Source organism: Hyalella azteca, unplaced genomic scaffold, assembly GCF_000764305.2.
Source record: "Hyalella azteca isolate HAZT.00-mixed unplaced genomic scaffold, Hazt_2.0.2 contig2011, whole genome shotgun sequence".
Taxonomy (NCBI): Eukaryota; Metazoa; Arthropoda; class Malacostraca; order Amphipoda; family Hyalellidae; genus Hyalella; species Hyalella azteca.
The window spans coordinates 14,990-35,935 of NW_025932299.1; the positions used below are offsets into that span (position 1 = coordinate 14,990).

General features: G+C 38.2%; 1 protein-coding gene across 1 annotated transcript; it reads right to left on the reverse strand.

The window, feature by feature from the left end:
• Positions 1-819: 819 nt before the first annotated feature.
• LOC108672651 (acetyl-CoA carboxylase 1) lies at positions 820-20,940 on the reverse strand. Its single transcript, XM_047884882.1, is given in 37 exon segments — positions 820-1,802; positions 2,319-2,415; positions 3,297-3,479; positions 3,640-3,876; positions 4,190-4,391; positions 4,668-4,845; positions 5,095-5,230; positions 6,211-6,354; positions 6,888-7,055; positions 7,319-7,462; positions 7,706-7,914; positions 8,331-8,454; positions 8,644-8,751; positions 8,955-9,116; positions 9,535-9,644; positions 9,973-10,168; positions 10,804-11,007; positions 11,270-11,506; positions 11,872-12,022; positions 12,307-12,500; positions 12,797-12,910; positions 13,191-13,326; positions 13,592-13,713; positions 13,928-14,131; positions 14,539-14,670; positions 14,865-14,971; positions 15,615-15,781; positions 16,071-16,210; positions 16,750-16,769; positions 16,821-16,860; positions 17,062-17,212; positions 18,293-18,520; positions 19,012-19,102; positions 19,105-19,166; positions 19,535-19,697; positions 20,241-20,403; positions 20,890-20,940. Coding segments are annotated over 37 exon segments (5,364 nt in total). The 5' UTR covers positions 20,929-20,940; the 3' UTR covers positions 820-1,701.
• Positions 20,941-20,946: the final 6 nt, after the last annotated feature.

Here is a 20,946-nt window from a genome sequence, read left to right on the forward strand (position 1 = left end):
TAATTTTATTCTACGTCCTCTTCAATTAGATTTCAAATTAGAGTTTTAACATTGAGGGTCCAATTCGTGCACTAAAATGCTTTTTGAAATACGTAAATTTATAATTATATATATATATTTTGTTCACGAATTGTTTTTCGTTATCAATTAAAATTACATATCGCATAAATATCTTCTGTAGGCAGCCACGTATCTGTTAAACCTACAATAACAAATGCTAGTTAATCAGTAATAGTTACCCTCCACCCTAAAGAAAACGGCCGCCCACTTGCAAAATTGTGTCAAGTGAGCGGCATTGATATTAATAATAACCAAAACCGCCACGAAATATTGTGTCTATGATAGGAATGTTTCATTACCTTCAAACGAGACAATAGGCCATATATAATTATCAACCACGTAAAATTAAATGTAAGAACTAAATCAGAATATCGTCTTTCCCGAACACCATCTTATAGTATTGAATAGTCTTGTAAACAAATGAAAACTCTGAAACTGAATAAATATGAATAAAAAGGCACTTTAGTTCCTTAAAGCTACGAAAAAGCATGCAATGCAAGAAATGGTATATTTCCCACAGATATTTCAACACACGAAAAGGAAGCACTCATTGTAACTTATCGTGAGCCAGGGCGCACATGATCCCACCAAATTAGTAAGTTTAATTTCGACCTGTGAATACCCAATTGAAAAACGAGCACTGCCGATATTCATTTCCCAATCCCGGCAGGCAAATAGTTACAACAAGCAATTTTCGCAAAGAATACTGACTAATTAAGATGAAATAAATTTATTAGAGAACAACATGCATTAAAATCTTCAGTGTAAGTACTTACATTTGTAGATTTGAATGCGAGAAGAAATTAGAATTTCTATCCATGCGATGCAACCTCACTAAGAGGGCATCGACGAATTGTGTTAATATTATACTACCAAAATCCCAAACAAAATACAAACTGAGACTCAATCATAATCTTGATGAATTGAAAAATCTGTTCTAAAGTGCACCTCAGAAACAAAAGTACTGTTATACATTTGTGACGTTGTCTCTATAACAGCTTGCAACTACACAATGTACGGAGAATAACGACCTTCAGCTTCAGTTTAAGATTTCTAAATGTGTTTAGTTGCCAAACTACATATGATGCCATCAAAAAAATTTAAAATGAAACGCATATCAACTTCAAGTGAGAATAAACTCAGTGAAATCATTTTAAAACTCAGGCAACCGAAGTCATTATCATATTAAGAAAAAAATAATAGATACTATGGAGATGGCATGTCGTGAATCAGTTGTGGCAGTAAATTTCAAGATGGCACAGTTAGAACTAGAATTAGGAATATTAAGAATAATTGCAAACAAAAACCGGAAAACCTGAACTACAAAAACAAGAAAACGATCAACAATTAACAGTAATAAACGCATTATATCTATTGTACCAAGAACCCAACATACTCTGTAGTCAATACTGCCTAATAAAATGTATATAGTTTACAAACAATAATATTAACAAGCATATCATTCCCATGCAAAAGAACAATGTTCTATACATAATATTCAAGTGTCTTTCATCGAAACCTCCATTTTAAAGCTATTGTGTGTATCATTAGTTGATAAAACAAGTTTGAGCATTATTTGTAAACAGTTCTTCAGGATCCAGGTCGAGAAACTGGACAGCGTTGGGCGAGTGAAACCTAACTTCAGCCAGCTGAATTTTCTTCGTCGGGGGACAGGAAAGAAGTTCCCGCAGACAATGATTCTTGGGCAGCGACAGCACCTGCATAGGCAGGCGGCTCATAATCTGAAACAAACACATCCACGAATTACTAAAGAAATCTCGTAAAATTTTCCAAAATTAAACTAATATCACTATCAATCAGGTAGATTCAAACCAGAAAAATGCAATGGTCAAACATGAAATTGGTAAAAAATTTAATTCTTTGAACTTGGAATTGAGATAAATTATCATAAATATTAATTCATTTAAGATAGGATATACCTACCTAATAAGATTAATATACCGGAATGCCATAACCATAAAACTTGAAGACCATGAAAAGTCGAAAGATGATAGCACAAAATCAGGCTAAGGCCACGTCCACATCCGATCGCAAACCTTTTTAATTTAATTTAATCGTTTAATCATAATTGTTCGTGACATAGATATCTGGTGCCCAATGGCTTCAAATATATTTGTGTCCGACTCGTAAAGATACATGTTAATGAGGTATGGACGGGCTTTTAAACAACAAAACGTTATTTATGAGTTCCAGTAGAGTTCGACTGGAAGCATTGGCTTGGGATGCAGCGAACTGACCAGGCGTTGATAGCGTCCGCAGCACTTCAGCCTGCTGGGCGTTGCTGAGGCGCTTGAAGATATGGTAGAGAGCCTCCTGGCCTATCTCAGGGTACTCCTGCACACAAAGTTCAGTGATAATCTAACTATAATTTGAACTGCTATGAAATTATGATATAAATTGAAACTAACAAGTACCCTACGAGCCATGAGGTAAATGAATTGTCGGTAGTATAATTTATAAAACAAAACCAAGGTCAGACAACAGGTGTCCATGTACCAAAGTTGTCAGTGGACATTTAATCGATTTTCTCTTTCATAAAACATTGGTTCGGTCACATTGTGCACGAATGAAATTGCCCATTCTTAGAAATTTTTGAGGGATTCTTCAATATCAATGAGAATATGCCTAGTTCGTTAATTACTCGGGTATTTTTTTTTTTTACAGTTCAGGATCAAAATTTCAAGTTGTATCAACTATTAACTTGAATAGATTTGCATGTAGTTTTTATAACTCGGAAATAGAAAATCTTCTATAAGTAGTGAAATTAAGAGTAAGGAAGAAATAAACAAAGGGATCACTTGCTACATTCAAGTACAATTCCAGCTTAAAACCAAAGCATATTTCACAAGTAAAATTGTAAGATAAAACATCTCAAAAAGAGCATTAAATCTGCATTCAAACAAAAAATGAAGCGTCTCAGTTAAAGCTTTCATAACTGTTTATAAATATACATTCACAAATTTATCAAGAGATAAATTAAATTATGGACAATTGGCCGACCAAAAAAAAATTGCAATGCAATAAATAGTGCAATCTTCTCCTAACAGAACAATACCGGTATCAGTTGTCATCGACGTATGAGCATGAATTGCAATCATAAAGTTCTTCAAGAGCGGCATAAATCGCATTCTAGTAACGAAGCCTTCGAAACGGTTAAGGTGGCATTGCATTTGAATAATCGTAATGTTCTACAAGAGCGGCACAAATTTGCATACCAGTAACGAAGCCTTGATAGAGTTTAGGGCAGCATCGCGCTTGAACATTTGCAGACTCTCAAGAAGGTGGGAAGTGATTCCTTCTCTTGAGCCAGGCGTGGGTCCACCGCTTCTGCATCCTCCGCCCTCCAACTGCTGTTCCAGCCACTCGGCCACTTCGTTGTCCTGGTCCCAGACGTAGCTCTGCAGAAAAATAATGGTCTCAATGCCCGCATAAATAATGGTCTCAAAGCCAGCATGACTTAACTGCATACTAGCATTAAAACGACGTATGCCATAAAACTCATATTACTGCAAAACTAAAGTTCAAGAAATAAAAATCTAAATCATTTGTAGCACAAACCTCGAGAGTTCCCCTCTCTTCGAGGAACCAACGACGCAGCATGGCATCTTCTTGCGCGTGTCCAAGTTCAGGTTGCGCTCTTTCTATCTCTTTCTTAACACGATCTTCAGCCAGAAGTCTTCGCAGTCTCCAGTAGAGACGCGTGCGACTTTCTGCCCAGGGTACGATGGCCTGGATGACGTTCTTCTCAAGCATGCGAATCGGAGTGTCATGCAGGTCGGCAAACGTCAGGCCAATCTGAAATAAATTGTAACATTTTTGTAAGGCCACTAAAGGTATAGAATATACAAGTCCACATATCACTAATGTAGAGATGAACGACTGAAATACTAATTTGAAATAGAAATCTAAAATAGAAATTCAAAGTACATCTGAAAATTGATAGGTAGTTCTGAACACTAAAGAAGACCGATAAAATGCCAGTGTGATTAGGCTGATCATGAAATTTATCCAACACTAAAATAATCTACATCGCTTAATAAGTAATCCGCCGATGTAATATATAACATCACGCAGATGAAACTAAATATAAAATAACGAGAATCTTCACCTGATAGTAGATGAGCTTCAACGACTCTTCTCTGAGCGCAAGTTTCTTCTTGAGGGCGCTTTGCTCAGCGGAGCCTGCAGCCGCCGTAGCGAGCTGAGATTTGAGGTCCCGTACTACGGGATCAAGACGCTCCATGGTGCGTAACTGATCTTTCAGCTTGAACTTGATCTCAACGGTGCCTTCAGGCTCCAGAACTCCACCACTGAATTCAGAATTAAACTACTTAGTTCAAGTAATAAATGTTTATAAATACAAAAGAAATTAGCAGAAAAAAAGGTTTAACGGAAATTTTATTGTAGGACGAGAAAACCGCGCATTTGAATATGAAAGAATGAACATTTTTCATGTGATATCAGATATCTCAAGGAGTAAAAAATGATGTTAGGCCATATGACAGGTATGCATTTTTACAAAAATGATAAATAAATTACTTTGTGTGCTATGAACAGTTGTATTCAGTTTTGAAAGCTTAACTAACCGTGAGAGCGGGTCGGCGTACATCTCCATATATCGCTCATTGATGGTGGAATCGATGACCACCCAGGCGCCTCCACGCAATTCAGCGTACGGGGGAACGTACACCAGGATGGGTTGAGTGTACGAGCGTAAAGCATCCACGATGTATGCACCGAACTTTACCACTTGTTCATACATGTCTGATGTAGCAACCCCACACAAAATGAACGATTGGTTACTTTTGGTACAAAATTCATGAATAATATCGTCCAGAAGCAAACGTCAAACAATGCTTGTATGCGACAAGTATATAGAACAGAATTCCAATGCTTGATTGTTTGCAATTGGATTCACATGAAAAACAACTCACATATACAACTCTAAAAAATTATAATCACAACTCAGCCCATGAGATGCAATCGAGCGAGCCAAGGTAATAGATATCCAACCTTTCATGCCACCAGAGAAGCCACGCCAGTTGGCAAAGATGACTAACGGCAGTCCTTCTACATTGAAATCGTTGATGGCCTGAGAAGTTTTGTACGCAGAGTCGGGGAACCATACTTGGCCGGCTTGAGACACAGTCTGTGTTGAGAGAATGATAACAGTATTACGTACATCTACAGAGCGGAAATTCTTCATGATGAAGATATAAATGAAGAATATAGGAGTGTTAAAACGAAAAATGAACAGTTTTTCAACAACAGTTCTCGAAACAGTTCATATTTGCTAATGCCAAACAGAGAAATATTTAGGATTTAAAAATATTACAAATAGATTGATGCACTGTTATTGATGATCCACAACGAAAAAATTAATTAAAATGATGTATTTGAGGATGGCAAAAATTTCCTTAGCTGCCAATAAAAACAACTGTAATGGAAATTAAAACAAATAGGAGCTATGCAGTATCTAACCATAAGCTATAATTGACTAAATTATAGTATGAAATCAAATTAAAACAAACAAAAGCTTTATCTAACCATGATCTATGAACAACACACTCACTATGCAGCATCTAACCATGAGCTATAAATGACACACTAAATTATAACATGAAATCCACCTTAGCTTCGGAGTCAGGGTTGGCTGGGTCAGCAGGCATGCTGAGCTCCACAGTACGAGTCTCGACGATGATTGTATAAGTAGAAGTGTATTAAATTTCGATTACAAGATTTGTAGCAGACAGACAGACAGACAAACAAGAAGTGAAGTTAAAGAGAAGTGTTGTAAAAATAGAGGAGTGTTAAGAAGAAAAACTAACGGCTTTTCAACAACAGTTCTTGTAACAGTTCGTTTTTGTTAATGTCAAACAGAGATGTATTAAGGATTTAAAAATAATACATATAGATTGGTCCACTGTTATTGACGATCCACAATGAAAAAATTCATTAAAATGATGTATTTCAGGATGGCAAAAATTTCCCTAAACTTCCAACAAAAACAACTGTAATGGAATTTAAAACAAAGAGAAGCTATATCTAATCATGAGCTATGAATAACACACTCACTATGCATTATCTAACCATGAGCTTTAAGTGACACAATTATAACATGAAATCCACCTTAGCTTCAGAGTCAGGGTTGGCTGGGTCTGCAGGCATGCTGAGCTCCACAGTACGAGTCTCCACGATGATTGTCCCCACAGGGATGCCCCCAAGTCGGGCACGACCCACAACCACCGATTGCGCCCATGGAGCGAGGATCTCCTGTGAGTGCAAAGACATTCTTGTTCAATGTGGTTATACATTATATCTTTTTGAAATTAAAGTTACGTTTGGAAACTAAACGTTAATTCACAGGCAGCTTTGTACATAACATTGAAACTTAAATTACAACTCATGAAGAACCACGTTGTCTCTTCAGATCATCCTATATATTTGAGGTCGGAGCATTGACTTCGCGACCTAAACCGCATTAGCAAAGTTCACAACAATAATCAATATTAAAACAAGGTAGTGAAAGATTGAGTCGGACATTTGAATACGGCTGCAACATACATTATAGAAAGAATAGTTTCATACAAAATTTAAAATTATTGAATGGCGTAATACTATCACATACTAAAATGATAAAGCTGTTTACAACATGAGCCTATCCACTGAAAGGCTTCCATCAGAAAGAAGGAAACTCGAACATTTCGTATACATTAACATCACCGTCGCCAATGTTATTCATATCTCAGTGCTTGGTGTTACACTCTGTCTAACGGAGTTAATAGATAAAGGTTTAAAGGCCTGACCTGGAAGGAACCTTCGTCGAAAAAGCCGCTCTCCCATTCGTTGGTGCTGGGGTTGTATCTACCAGCCGCCAAATGGCGAGGATCGTACGGCGCGCGTTCGGGAGAGAACGCAATCTTGCGATCCACAGGGTCAGTCGGAGTGAGGTATGGTGGTGGTGCTCCTCGGTGCTGAGCGAGAATAATTTCATTGCATGATAACTGAACGCCATCAAAACAAAATTATTGGCCAGAAAATTGCACCTTGGTGTAAAATTGCTGAGATAACAATTCGATTCGCAATCAGAATTACGACCGAGAACAATTTCATTCGACCATAAGTATATGCCATCCAAAAAAAACTGTTGCAAGAAAACCATGTTCTAAAATCCAATAATGCTATGTCCCAAAGAACGTAAAAGGAGGTTGAAAAAAATTAGAGTAGAGCTACGCACCCTTGGCACATATGACAGCCACTGCAGCACAGTGAAGACAGCGTCGAGGTCGTTAGAAGCAACCTGGTGACTCACGCCGTTCTGGTGCATGATCTCCACGCCGCCAAGTTGTGAGTTGCTGGTGTACACTTCACGACCCAGCAGCTGAGGGATAAGTGAATACGTAAAATAAAGCAAGAGCATAGGCTGAATTAATTACTTTTGGAGCCGGCATGTAGCTCGGTTCCAGGGACTCTAAGATAGTAGTATCATGAAGCCAGGTCATTAGTGATGCATTTATTGATCGACATTTATCAGTTCCTAATCAAAAATGACTCGAGAGACTAAATTCCCCGCTTCCGTACTACATGTGTTCAGAAATCTCATCTTATTTGGAGATTTTTTTACCTTATTTAGAGCGCTGTAGCCGGTGAGGATGATGTGTGAGCTCTCGACCTGCACGACGCGCTGTCCCAGACGCACGAGATACGCGCCGATGCCGATAGCGCGACACGTCACCATCGAGTAGGTGACCACCTCGCGGTACGCTTGTGACGTCTCGCCAGCGATCATGCCAGAGTGTTTCAGGTTCTCTACACCCAAGCCGTCCTCTCGACCTGCAATGGAATAATAAATGAGTTCAAAGCCGTTCTCCTGACCTTCAATGGAATGAATGAGTTTTAAGCCAAACTCTCAACCTGAAATGGGATTAATAAACGAGTTTAAACATCAACAGAAATTTGTTCCTGTTGACATGAATTTTTAATTGATATCGCAAAAACATACGTACTGCCGAACACAACACCTTTTTTTCAAGAGTTGGTTTCACGTGATGAAACAAACTGAATAATACAGTCAAATCGTACTTTAATAGAGACAAAAGTTATTGGTATTCTAATAAACCAAATTTTCTTCGTGGGTACTGGGTAGTTATAAGAAAAGCTACATAATAATGACTGCAAGTAGTTCAAAACTTTTCCAAAGTAACGAAACAAATTTCGATATGTTTTCCAGTATAACGAACTAAGCTCACCAATGATGGCGATGATTTTGTAGCGAGCCTCGCCTTCGTCGTCGATAAGCTCCGTGTGCAGAACACTTCGTGTGGACGCCACATTCTTGAAGTCATCAGGGGTGATGTAGAGGTACTTGAACCCCTGCCACAACATTATTCATTGGTAGTTTGTAACTTTCACGTCAGTACGTAGAATAAACAAAACTAGAGTTATTACATGTTCAAAAAGTGAGAAAAAAGTCATCAAAACCTGAAAATTGTGAGCTTAATATACAGACTTTTAAAGGGAGTTGTCGTAGACTGCAGAGATAATATAGAACACAGGTCTCACCTTGTCAGGCTGTTGTGGGTCTTCCCAAGCAACTTTGAAAAGATTCTTGACTTCGTTAGCAAGGCCAATACGAGCGCCTGAATTGGCAGCAATGTAGAGGCGAGGAATCTGAAAACGAAACAAAATTTCTTAGAATTTTGGCAGTAACTTATAATGCAAGAATACATATTAATTTGATAGAAGTATTAGGGTAGCGGATTATTGACTAGATTTTTAAAATCTTTGGTGAGAATTATACATCAAGCAATAATAGATAAAATATCCATCCTACGTACACCTAGCGATTATAAATGCGGAATGAAATAGGGAACCTTAAGTTGACGAGCTCTCTGCGAGGCCTTCAAGAACAGCATGTCTTCCTTAGGGCCAAAGGAGCCGATCTGGAACGTTATGTCGTTACAGATGACGATGATGTCCCGACCATCAGGATACTCGGGCGTGTGCAGGGTCATGCGCCAGGCAACCATGCCAACCTGAGGTTTAAAATCGTTATTAATTCTTTATCAAGAGATACTTTAACCGTCGTTAATACAGTTTAGATTTAGAGGCCATGGGTTGCACCATCAAAACTTAAGTACACGTAGCGGACGTTAATACAGTTTAGATTTAGAGGCCATGGCTTGCACCATCAAAACTTAAGTACACGTAGCGGCCGATTTAACATCTGTGATTGGCGAGTTTAGCTTAGAAAGCCGTCAGTGATTGTCTGACGGACTTACGAACTCTTAAACTATTTTGATACTACGATTCTTGCTAATAAAGAGTTCCTGTAATCAGCCTTAAAGTAGAGTCACAAATCACCTTAGACGACGTGACAAACATTACTGAATCTTACATAAATCAACTAGGTTCAATTGTTTGTACTTTATAATAGAGCCTCGATTTTCTCACATCATTTTCCCCGGGAAGTCGTTTCTCTTCCAAGAGATTTTCTCCAGAAGAATCTGGCACCAGCTCAACCACGCTCAGCAGGTGACTCGGAACAGGCGCGTCTTTAACACCTGCACAATTAAAACGTTTCAATGAACCAATAAAGATTCTCAATGGACCAATTATGACGTTTCAATCAACTATTCAATATTTACACAGAGAGCACAGTTCACCTTGCCTGAACCATAATTCAATGCGTGCACTGACGACACGGAAACAGAGAGAATTAAAAAAGGTCTTTGTTAGATAAAGCAGTAAATAAGGTAAAATTAAAGCATGCATATTATTCCACATTAAAATTAACACATTAATTGCGGTTATGTTGTATTCAGAGCGTATATCATACCTGTGGACGACCCACCGGTGGGTCGTGCGACACTTAATGTGTTGAAGTCTCACCTCTTTTCTTAAAGTGTTGAGTCCAGATTTTCTCCAGCGCCTGCTTGACCATCTCAGGGAAGTCATAGACGTAAGTGGTGCCATTGCTCTGCGCTTGGAATCTCTTGAGCTGCAGGTAGTCCTTAGTCATGTAGGGCGTGGACACTGAGAGCCCGTGGAGAGGGCCTTGTCGACTTCCAAATCCTTCGAACTTGATCTTGAAAATAAGAATTTTAATTGATTATAGAGCAGTTTCGGCCGCTGAAAACAATTTACTGAATTACACCTGACAATAACCTCTAGTACGAACTTCCCAGTACTTCGAACGTGATATTTAAAATAAAAGTTTTAAGAAGTAATTATTTAGCAGTTCCAGCCTCAGGAAATAATTACCTAAATTAACACCGATCAATAACTTCTAATACGCAGAGGTTTCACGAATTATCCACAATATGGCTGCTATATGTGAGCTCCTCAGAAACTAAAAAACTATCTAATTTATTGTCAGGAATAAAGCAGTGGACAAAACAAACAACTTAAAGACCAAGCCTCAAGTTTCACCTGTCCGTTCAATTTGTCGGTCACTACTTTGTAGAGGTTCAAGTCAAAGTATCCAGAGCCGTTAGAGTGAACAAAACGAACGCCTTAATAATAGCGCATACCTAAATCTTTAGCTGTCGATAAAGTTTGTCACTTCTCAATAGAGGTTCATGTCAAGGAAGTATCCAGACTCGTTGGATTGAACGAAATTAATGACTTACCTGTCCATTGAGTTTGTCTGTCACTTCTTCATAAAGGTTTATGTCAAGGAAGTATCCAGACTCGTTGGATTGAACGAAATTAACGACTTACCTGTCCATTGAGTTTGTCTGTCACTTCTTTATAAAGGTTCATGTCAAGGAAGTATCCAGACTCGTTGGAGAGCGTGAGGCGTATGGGCACAGTGTGATGCTGAGGGCTGTGCCGGATGAGCATCTTAATTTCGGCCTGCAGCACTCGCAAGCTCCACAAACGACGCCCGTAGCGGTTCACGATCGACCTGATCGAGTCTTGGATCTGCCCAGGATGATATCATCAAGTTTTCAATTTTTGAATGTGGATAATATAATCTGGATGACTATTTTCACCAATGAACTAGTGCCAATTTTCGGTCCTAATGCTCAAAACACATACTAAGAATACACTGTCATGAATAAAAAAACGCGATACTATGCTGCTTACAAAATTGCAAGTTATTTCTCATTTGAACAGATGTGAAAATGAGCACCAAGCTAGTTATTGATCAAAGAAATGAGATAATAATAATTAGAACTTTTACCTTCGCAGGATTCATAATAACCGTTGGCACGAAGTTGAGGAAAACGTGATTGCAGTCGGTGCATTTGGCAAGAGGGTGGCTGAAGGCAACTTCAAGCTCGTCCATGGCTTCAAGTAGCAACTTTTCACCCTCCTTCTCCAGGTAGTCAAAGGACGCCTCCCTGGTGATGAGGTCCGAGTGTCGGATGATTGAGCGAATGAAGAAGCGGTAGTCGGTCACCTCCTGGCCATGTGCAACCTGAAATACAAAATATTTCATGATGCTGAAATTTGACAAACTGTTTTCATGGAATTTCATTATAATAAATTTACAAAAAAAAATATTTCCACCATGAAAAAAAATAATTGTTTCAGGCAAGATACCTTGCAATCAAACTATATAAAAAAGTTGACAAAAATCAATTGGGATATCTATCAGATACAATCAAGCTCTCTCTGAGAAGTCCTCAAGATTAAAGTTACACCTTGACGTTTGAGTCACAGATTCGAAATGAAGATAAAATAAAAAGTGAACACGAAGTCGCAAACAAATACCTGAGTCATCCTATGAAAGTCCTACACAGTTGATTAAGTCATGGAGGCACAATTGATAATCACACTCACTTTTGCCTTGGCCAAGTAGAGGTGCATCTTGCGGTTGGAGGTGGGAAGCGCCTCGAGGTCATAGTTGCGCAGTCTGTTGATCTCGAGCTGGAACGCGAGAGCGGGTTCAAGATGTCGATAGATACGATCCTCGCAGAAACCGTCACGGGCCCTGGGCACAGTTCCACGCAAGTAAACATTTGAACACGTTAAGTGCAGCAGTGGGTCGTAATACAGGTATGAAATACGCCCTAGATACGACAGTCGCACTTAATGTGTCGCACTGGACAAAATAGTCCAGCACTAAACTGGAGGCTCAAAGTTACAGAAATTCACAAAATTTCTATCGCTTTGGATGACCAAAAAAAATAAACAATGGTAATTACTACTCAAAAAAATATCATTGTATCACTACAAAAAAAAACATATCAGCTACGTAGTTTAAACAAAAGTTACCTGTAGGTAAAGTAGCGGGGAAACTGGCGCTTGTAGAAGATGATGAAGGTAACACGACGGATTCCAGTATTTTTGAAGTCTTCTCTGTGGGCCTGGCAGAAAGAAGCGAACATCTCGCTCGCTTCGTAGTCATTGAGATCGGCAGTCATGCGCAGGCCGATATTCATTATGTGAATGGGTTCCTTCTCCGACGACTGGAACAAAACACATAAGCAACTGAGTAAAACCCATACCGGTAGTTAGAACGTGACTATTCATTTCGACTATTATTTTTTTTTTTGCTTTGAACAGCACAGTAGATTTAAAACTTAAGAAGTGCAAACTAAAACTTCGAAATTATCAACATAGCACACAAATTGATGAACAAACCAATAGTTTGAAGGCGACTGTTCTTTTCAATAATGTTTTGAACTTCAGAAAAGATTTTTGATTTAAAAGCATAAAATGTAACTTCTAAATAGCAATTGCTACATTACAGTTGCAGTCTCACTTCTCTGTAAGACAAGTCTGAGAAGGTTGATCCCATGGAGAAAGAAAACTGGTCGTTGTCGAGGGGGCATTTCTCAGAGGGTGCGAAGTAACCGATCAGCTCCAGGAAGTACGACTGTTAGCCCACGAAAGTAGAGACAAGTTACCAAGTGCATGTCAAATTTACCACTAAAATAAATCAATATTTGCAATATTACAGAACGATTGAGAGATAAAATTTCAACTTTAATAACACATGTGACAAATATTATATAGGATATGACTTATAAAAAAATACTTTTCAGCAGATAAACGTCCATTCGATTGAAAATATTCATAGAAGGCCGAAAAAAGTATTGCTAAAAAAATCATGTTAATTCATGGTCATGTTATTTTTAGTTGGAATGCAGCTTCACCTCGAACTGCTCAAAGCTCTCGAAGGCTCCCATGATGCCCATACGTTGGCAGTTGTCCAACCCATGAGACAAGTCATAGGAGTTTGGTACTCCGTCGGGGTATTCCACTGAGCTCCAGATCTTGTTGTGTGGAATCCTGGATATTTATTAGAATTATTATTTGAATTTAAACGACTGTTTTCAAGCTTACTGAGATTACGCGTGTGTATATTTTACAGGTTCATGGAAAACGAGTTGTTTCAAGTCTATTGAGAAGTTTGTTCTTAGAAATTAAAAACAACAGCAAGAGATATTATGACGCGCTTATTATTTTGAAAGACTGATGAAAACCATAGTCAAGCAGTAAACTATTAGTGATCACGATGAATATTAGTTGTGAAGTATAAACAAGCTGTCATCACCTGTTAGGGTGCGAAGTGGGGAGCAAGAACTGGAAGAATACGAAGCAGTCACGGCTGCCCTTCAGTGTCTTGTGGATCACCGAGTTGAGATCATAGCTGATGTACGCCCGGCGCACGTACACCTGCGAAAATACGCAATTAAATAGGTAATTAATTTCAGAATTAAATAAATTAGCTGATAAAATAAAAATTTGTCAGATGATCACGATCGAGAAGAGACAAGGCGAAGTACTAAACATCAAACAATTCCTATGAATTGTCAATACCCCAATACTCATAACCCAATACGGTACTCAATACACATAAATAAAAAAGTTACTCATAACCCAATCTGACCTCAAGGGCAGCAATGCGAACTTGCATGTTGCTGTGATAGAAGAAAGCATGCAGTACATCATAGATGGACGTTTCAGACAGGATAAGCTTTTTCAGGTTTTCAGGCTGGTAGGAATGGCCGTATGTGTCCACGGCAGGTAAGAAGATGCTCTCCATTTGGTTGTACCGAAGTTCATACGCTGGTTGGTTGGCAGCAATAAGAACCTGACCATAGAAAGTAGAAATATGAAATCTGTGGCTTAATTTATAACTGAATAGTAAAATATTAACAATAAAATTTCAAGATAAAACTATACAATCAAAGACTAGAAAATATGAATGCCTAAAAGAGAATTCGTTCATTCGATAATGACAAACCAGGTGTTAGAATTCAAGGAACGTAGAGGAATTGTGCACAACGTATTAGCCAGACAAATGCGGGAAGGAACACGAAGCTTCAAAACGGGTAGTTTAGCAAAAGTTTTACAATGAATATACCGTACCTAGGAAACAGTGCAACGATCACAACTAACGTGCAAAATCTGTATCTGTGCACAAGAAACACTGGCATTAAATGTTTTAAACCATCGCAACACATGAATCACAAGGAAATTTTCTCAGCCACAGCTTACCTGTCGCGCCCTAAGAGCGACGCGAGAGTGGTCAATGCTGTTCAGTTTGGTGAGATGCTCCAAGTCTTGAGCGAGGTCGTCCGTGAGGCCAGGCTCGTGTTCGCACAAATGGTCAATGAGCAGCACAAGCAGCTGGGTAACAATACCAGGCAAGGCGTTAAATTCTAGCATCTTCTATACTTCAATTCATGTCAAGGCACAAAAGAAGCTATCAACGTAAGCAATAATTTAGACTGTTAAGATAGTTTGTAGTTCATTCTTAATGTAAGTTATAGAAGATTTTTCTCATTGGGTGATATTCTCACAGTCTAATGAACGTCCGTCACCTGGTTCTTCTTGTTGAGCTGCGAGTGAGAGATCAATATTTCCAACATCGTGTTGATGTCGTCCTTGTATTTCTCGCGCACAGCCTGCACACACTTGTCGTAGGAACCTGAATAACACAGACAATTCAAGGATGATATCTGCTAATAATGAAGAGAGATGTCAGAAATAATCCCCCATGATTCGAAATATCCACCCATAGAATAATGGACATAGTGGCTCGGTTTTACTAGCGAAGAAAATAACAACCATTCTTATTATAAATGTTAGACATTTCTGGAATGTCGGTATAGGTACACATAAGAAATTTCTGAAAAAGACTGTCTTTGAGAGTTGACAAAACTAATTTTCCTTAACCCGGAAAGGGATCCAAATGTTTACGTGCCATTTTACCAAAAAAATTGTTTCAATGAAATCCAAATTGTTTCAATGAAATCCAAAATATTTTCCAGGTTTGTATAGCTCGTTAAAAATTATTTCGATCGTTTAGGAAAACAACAGTGAAACTTTGGCAACATTAAACGTAATTTATGCATCATGATTTTATGATGACTTTTATTACCATTCAGTCGTTAGTTTGTACAACTACAACGGTCGTTAGTTTGAATGAAAAAGTTGTTACTGTCACTTGCTTGTCAGGGTTGTAAGCAGTGGAAGACTGAGGCGGCAATCCAGCGTGGCCTGGCACTGCTACACTCGAAACACATGTATGGAGCGTTTTAAGAACTACGTTTCAAGTTTCAAGAACTAACCGTGCTGGAAGAGCGACTCGACATTGAGGTATTGCTTGAGGATGTCCTGCACGACGCTCATCATGCGTCCTCTCGTCCCCTTCTTGTAGCGCTGGCAGAGCTGCACCAAGCCTTGTGTCGTCATGAAGAACACGTCGCGGTCTTTCTTCTGGAGGGTCGCAGCATGGCTGCAAACATATGTATACATGCAATTCTAATACACAAAGACACATATATATAGTTCATATACTTCTCAAAGCCAAAACAAATATACATATACAATTCGTGTACATCAAGCGATATACAAACAGTTCAAAGTTTACTTTCCACGGGGATCAATTCGACAGAATGTTCATCGACAGTTAACATTGAATGAAGCATTCCTGTTAAGAGACTCGTGTTAATAATACTTCGAGAGCAACATATTAGTTTAATACATTAATAATAATCACGCCATCGCGAGTCCATAAGAATAACCTATCGATGACGAGGGCAATCTCCTGTGATGGGAACTGAGCCAGAATGGAGGTGACGTTGCGAGCGTAGAGCGACATGTGCTTCTGGATGAGTTGTTCTACAGAGGCAGGGATGCGGCCAGACACAGACGATATCACTTCCTGAATAACACAGATATTAGAACAAAACTTTTATTAGAACTCAAAGATTCTATTCCTGAAGTTTTTAGTTGCATCAGATTTTAGCCAAATGAAGTTTCTCTTTCGTAAACGTAGACTGAATTGAAAAACTTTGGTTAAATTCCGACGATATCTTATTTATTTCTTAAAGTTTTTAGTGATACGTGAGTTATCAGTTTAGTGCATCAGATTTCCGCTAAAATTAGTGTTTCTATTATTAATAAATTATTAGATCCTCGCTCACTTTATGTAGCATCATCACTATTTTCATGCTCTGAAAGAAGAGAGATATTTGACTAACAATATTAATAAATTATTAGATCCTCGCTCACTTTATGTAGCAGCATCACTATTTTCATGCTCTGAAAGAAGAGAGATATTTTACTAACAATTTTAATAAATTATTAGATCCTCGCTCACTTTATGTAGCATCGTCAACATTTGAATTCTCTGAAGAAAGGGTGAAAGTTTGCACTAATAATTTTAATCAATTATTAGAGCGCTGGTCACTGGATGTAAACTTCACCACCATTTTCACACTCTGCAAGAAGGGTCAGGAATGCCATTAACAATGTTGATTAATTATTATAGCCCCGTCCCATCAATGTCAAGATCACCACCATTTTCATGCTCTGAAACTGAGGCGAGAAGTTGCGATAAATTATGAAAGGACCTGCTCAAATGGTAAAGCGTATTCAATTAGAAGCAAATTCCGTCACGAAATTATAAAACGTCAACATTCTCACTCAATGAGATATAATAAAGAAGAATGAACTTTACCATACTATTGAAAAATTAATTAAATAGATTTTCTTTCAATTCATGAGACTCGCCTCAATTTCGGCGTAGGGGCTGCCGGCAGTCACGTGAGCGCCGTCTTCCTCCAGGAAGTTCAGGAGTTTGACGGGTGCTGTTGACCGTAGCAGACTTGGGTCGCTCTCCTTCTCAAAAATGCAGGTCTGATGCCCGATGTTAAGGCGGTATCTAGAAAAAGACAATATTTCATCATTTTTTAGTCTCGCTCCATTGAAAAGTTACTTCTTATTACGGGAATTTTGTAATGTTACACGAGTTGATTAAGGCGGTACCTAGAAAAAGACAATATTTTATAATTTTTCATCGTTATTTAGTCTCGCATCATTGAAAAGTTACTTCTTATTACGGGAATTTTGTAATGTTACACGAGTTGATTAAGGCGGTACCTAGAGAAAGAAAATACCTATTTTATAATTTTTCATCGTTATTTACTCTCGCTCCATTGAAAAGTTACTTCTTATTACGGGAATTTTGAAATTTTACACGAGTTGATCAATGGAAAATGAACATTAAATCAGATTTGAAATGAACATTAAATCAAGAACACAGATTGATCATATCAACCAAGCCAACAAACACCACCCTGTGACAAAACAACAAAAACAATTATGAACGTTATTGACAGATTAATGCATTTATGAATAACTTTTCTACATCGATGATGAAATAAATTATTAGTTACATCATAAAATTATAAGTTCGTTATTATCAATCACATATACGTATATCAAAATTCAGGTTAAAAAAATTCCAAGGCCTTTAAAGATTAAAAAAATGGCAAAAGCAGACAGCAATTATATACTTGTTGACTTTGATCAGTATATCAATCACTAAAATTTAGCTAGAAGATCAATCATAGGCCATTTCAGATTTAAAAATAAGTGGCAAGAGGAGCCAGAAACCACTTCTCGTGTTTGATCAAAGCATAGCACAATATTCAAACTGAAAAAAATAAAGACTAATTTTTTAGAATTAAAAAATCTATGGCAAAAGCGGAGAGCAATTACTTGTCGACTTCGGTCAATGTACTTATCACGAAATTCAATCAGAAATACAAAAAAAATATAACTCAGTACTCAGAGCAGTGAGCGACAGAGAGCGCATTTTCTCGTCGATGAAAACTTGAGGTCACGGACAGACAGACGGACATGGCGAGCACAATAGTGCATTTTTTCCTTAAATGAGAAAATGCGCTAAAAAGGCTATTTTGCAATTAAAAAAACAATGGCGATAGCATGCATGAATTACTTGTCGACTTCATTTTGCAAGTAAGTGGTGTGGCTATGGCCGTCGACGGAGATAAGGAGACCTCCGTCGGTCATACGCAGCACATCCACCAGCTTATGCGATCCGTTGAGCGTGAGGAAGAACTGCGCTGGTCCCGTCTTGGCGACATTCAAGTTATACTTCATGCCTGAGCCTATGAGCTCAACGTCCACAACGTTGTTCAGAGACTTCAGAGGGAGAACCTGACCTCTGAAATTATTGATATATTGCAACATACCTTCAACTGAATATTGGAATAAAGAAGCAAACTACAACTTCTTGCTAAGGTACGTGAAAAATTTCTTTGCGCTAGAATATGAAAATTATTGATTAGCTGCAACACAGCTGCAACTTAATATTGAAATAAAGAAGCAAACTACAACTTCATGCTGAGGTACGTGAAAAATTTCTTTGCGCTAGAATATTCAGTGGCAGATACGTTCTCTATCTGGAAGCCGACCAGCAACAGAAGACAAAAATATTCAGATTATGTACATGAGAAATATTTAATTGGGCTGGAATATTCAGTGGCAGACACGTTATCCGGAAACCAACCAGCAACAGAAGACAAAAATATTCAGATTATGTACATGAAAAATATTACATTGCGCTAGAATATTCAGTGGCAGACACGTTCTCTATCTGGAAACCAACCAGCAACAGAAGGCAAAAATGTTCAGATTGATACAAAGTATCCTTACTTCTCCAAAGAGTTGTGGAAATGATTGATAGCGTCTTGTATTTTACTATCAGTGATGTGCACGGCCGTACAGAGGACGGCCACGACCATGAATAGTCAACGATGGTACGGAAATCGCCTCTGATTGATAGCTCCTTCAATGCTACTATCAAATTTCTGCAAAGAATAAAATGGAACTCGATGAAGAAACTGAAATCTCACCGCGCATGGTGGCACAGGATTCAATATAAATTACAATAGCACGAACGCTATTCAAGAAAAAATATAACTCAGTACTCACTGCAGTGAGTGACAGAGAGCGCATTTTCTCGTCGACGAAAACGTGAAGTCACGGACGGACGCCACGGACGGACATGACAAGCAAAATAGCGCCTTTTTTTCCATAAATGAGAAAATGCGCTAAAAACTGTAATATGAGATAGCAGGGCGGTTTTCCAGCTGATAATCCATCAATATGCTTCACCTAACTCAACATTCGTAATGAATAATTGAGAGTACAAGAGAAGGGAGCTCGAGTCACTCACTTCCTGGCGTCCTCCCTGTTCTCGCCCCAGGCGAAGCAGTGGCCAAATTGAGAGTCTGCGTACTCGTGTAGGCCACCTGACGCTGACACGCTGAAGTAGCCCCAAACATGCTTGCTGCTGCGGAAATTAAGCTCCTTCACTGAACCTGAACTTGGTTTGAAACCTGTCAAAACAGAAATATTACGTCACATTATCAGGCTTCCAAATTAAAGCTACAATCATTTTACACCTGAACAGTTAAATTTAATTAACTTTTCTCCTAAAATATCAAAACCAGAAGTTTTCATTAAAATGTCAAAACAGAAATATTACGTCACATTGTCAGGCTTCTGAATTAAATTGATCGCTGCTTTCAAATAAAAGCTAAAAACATTTTACAGCTGAATATTAGAATTTCATCAACTTTTGTCCTAAAATATCTTAACAGAGAAATTCTTGTAGAAAAACCTTTTGTCATCGCAAAAATATGCATCTATTGCCTGAAACGTCACGCTTCAACGTTTTAATACGAGCATCCAATATTATAACCAAAAAATTTCAATTACGATTTGATATTTAGGTAAACGCCTAGCAATCGATACCGCAATTGGCAGAAACCTTAATGTTTTCACACATTCCTTTTCATCGCCATCACAGAACCATGAACAGAAAAAAACTTTAAAATAAATCAATTCCAATGAGATAAAGATAAGTGTTGTCTGTTAACCTTCATCAGGGTTCTCGCTGGTGATCCTAGCAGCAATGCAGTGGCCTTTAGGGACAGGACGGCGGGGCGGGTCATCGAAGACGAGCTCTGTGTCTCCCCAGGGAAGCTCGCCGTACAGCACACGAATGCAACGAATGCGTGACAGCGATAATCCCATTGCCACCTAAACAATAACACTGAGGTTACGAATAAACCTGGATGTCATTATTATAAATGGCTAAAATAAACAAAGTGACGAATATTTTCCGTATCATTGGTTTTATATTCAATATATTCTAAATATTTTCAATTTAACATAACTTTGAAAACATTAAAAATAATCTTTGAAGTTTCAAAAATTTAAATGTAATGAAAACGTTTAAAAACTATCTAAGTGTTAATTTAATCAGACAATAATTCTAAAAAAACAAATTCTAGATCTATTTAAAACAAATTAATTTGGGATAAGAATTTAAAAGGAATTAACTGCTCTAGGCCGTAATGTGGGCCTCCTTTGATCCTTCACCGTGCGTCTCCAGGCTTTGATTAATTCTAATGGAAGGGAAGTCTAATATTGAGGAAAATTACTTGAAAAAGATCGTAAAAGGAAAAAGATTCAGGTAAATTACTTGAATCTTAGAGATCAAATTGACTGGATATGGAAGCGTACCTGTAGTTGCGCTGCTGGCAAGTTGATGTCTGTGATCATTTCCGTGCAGGGATGTTC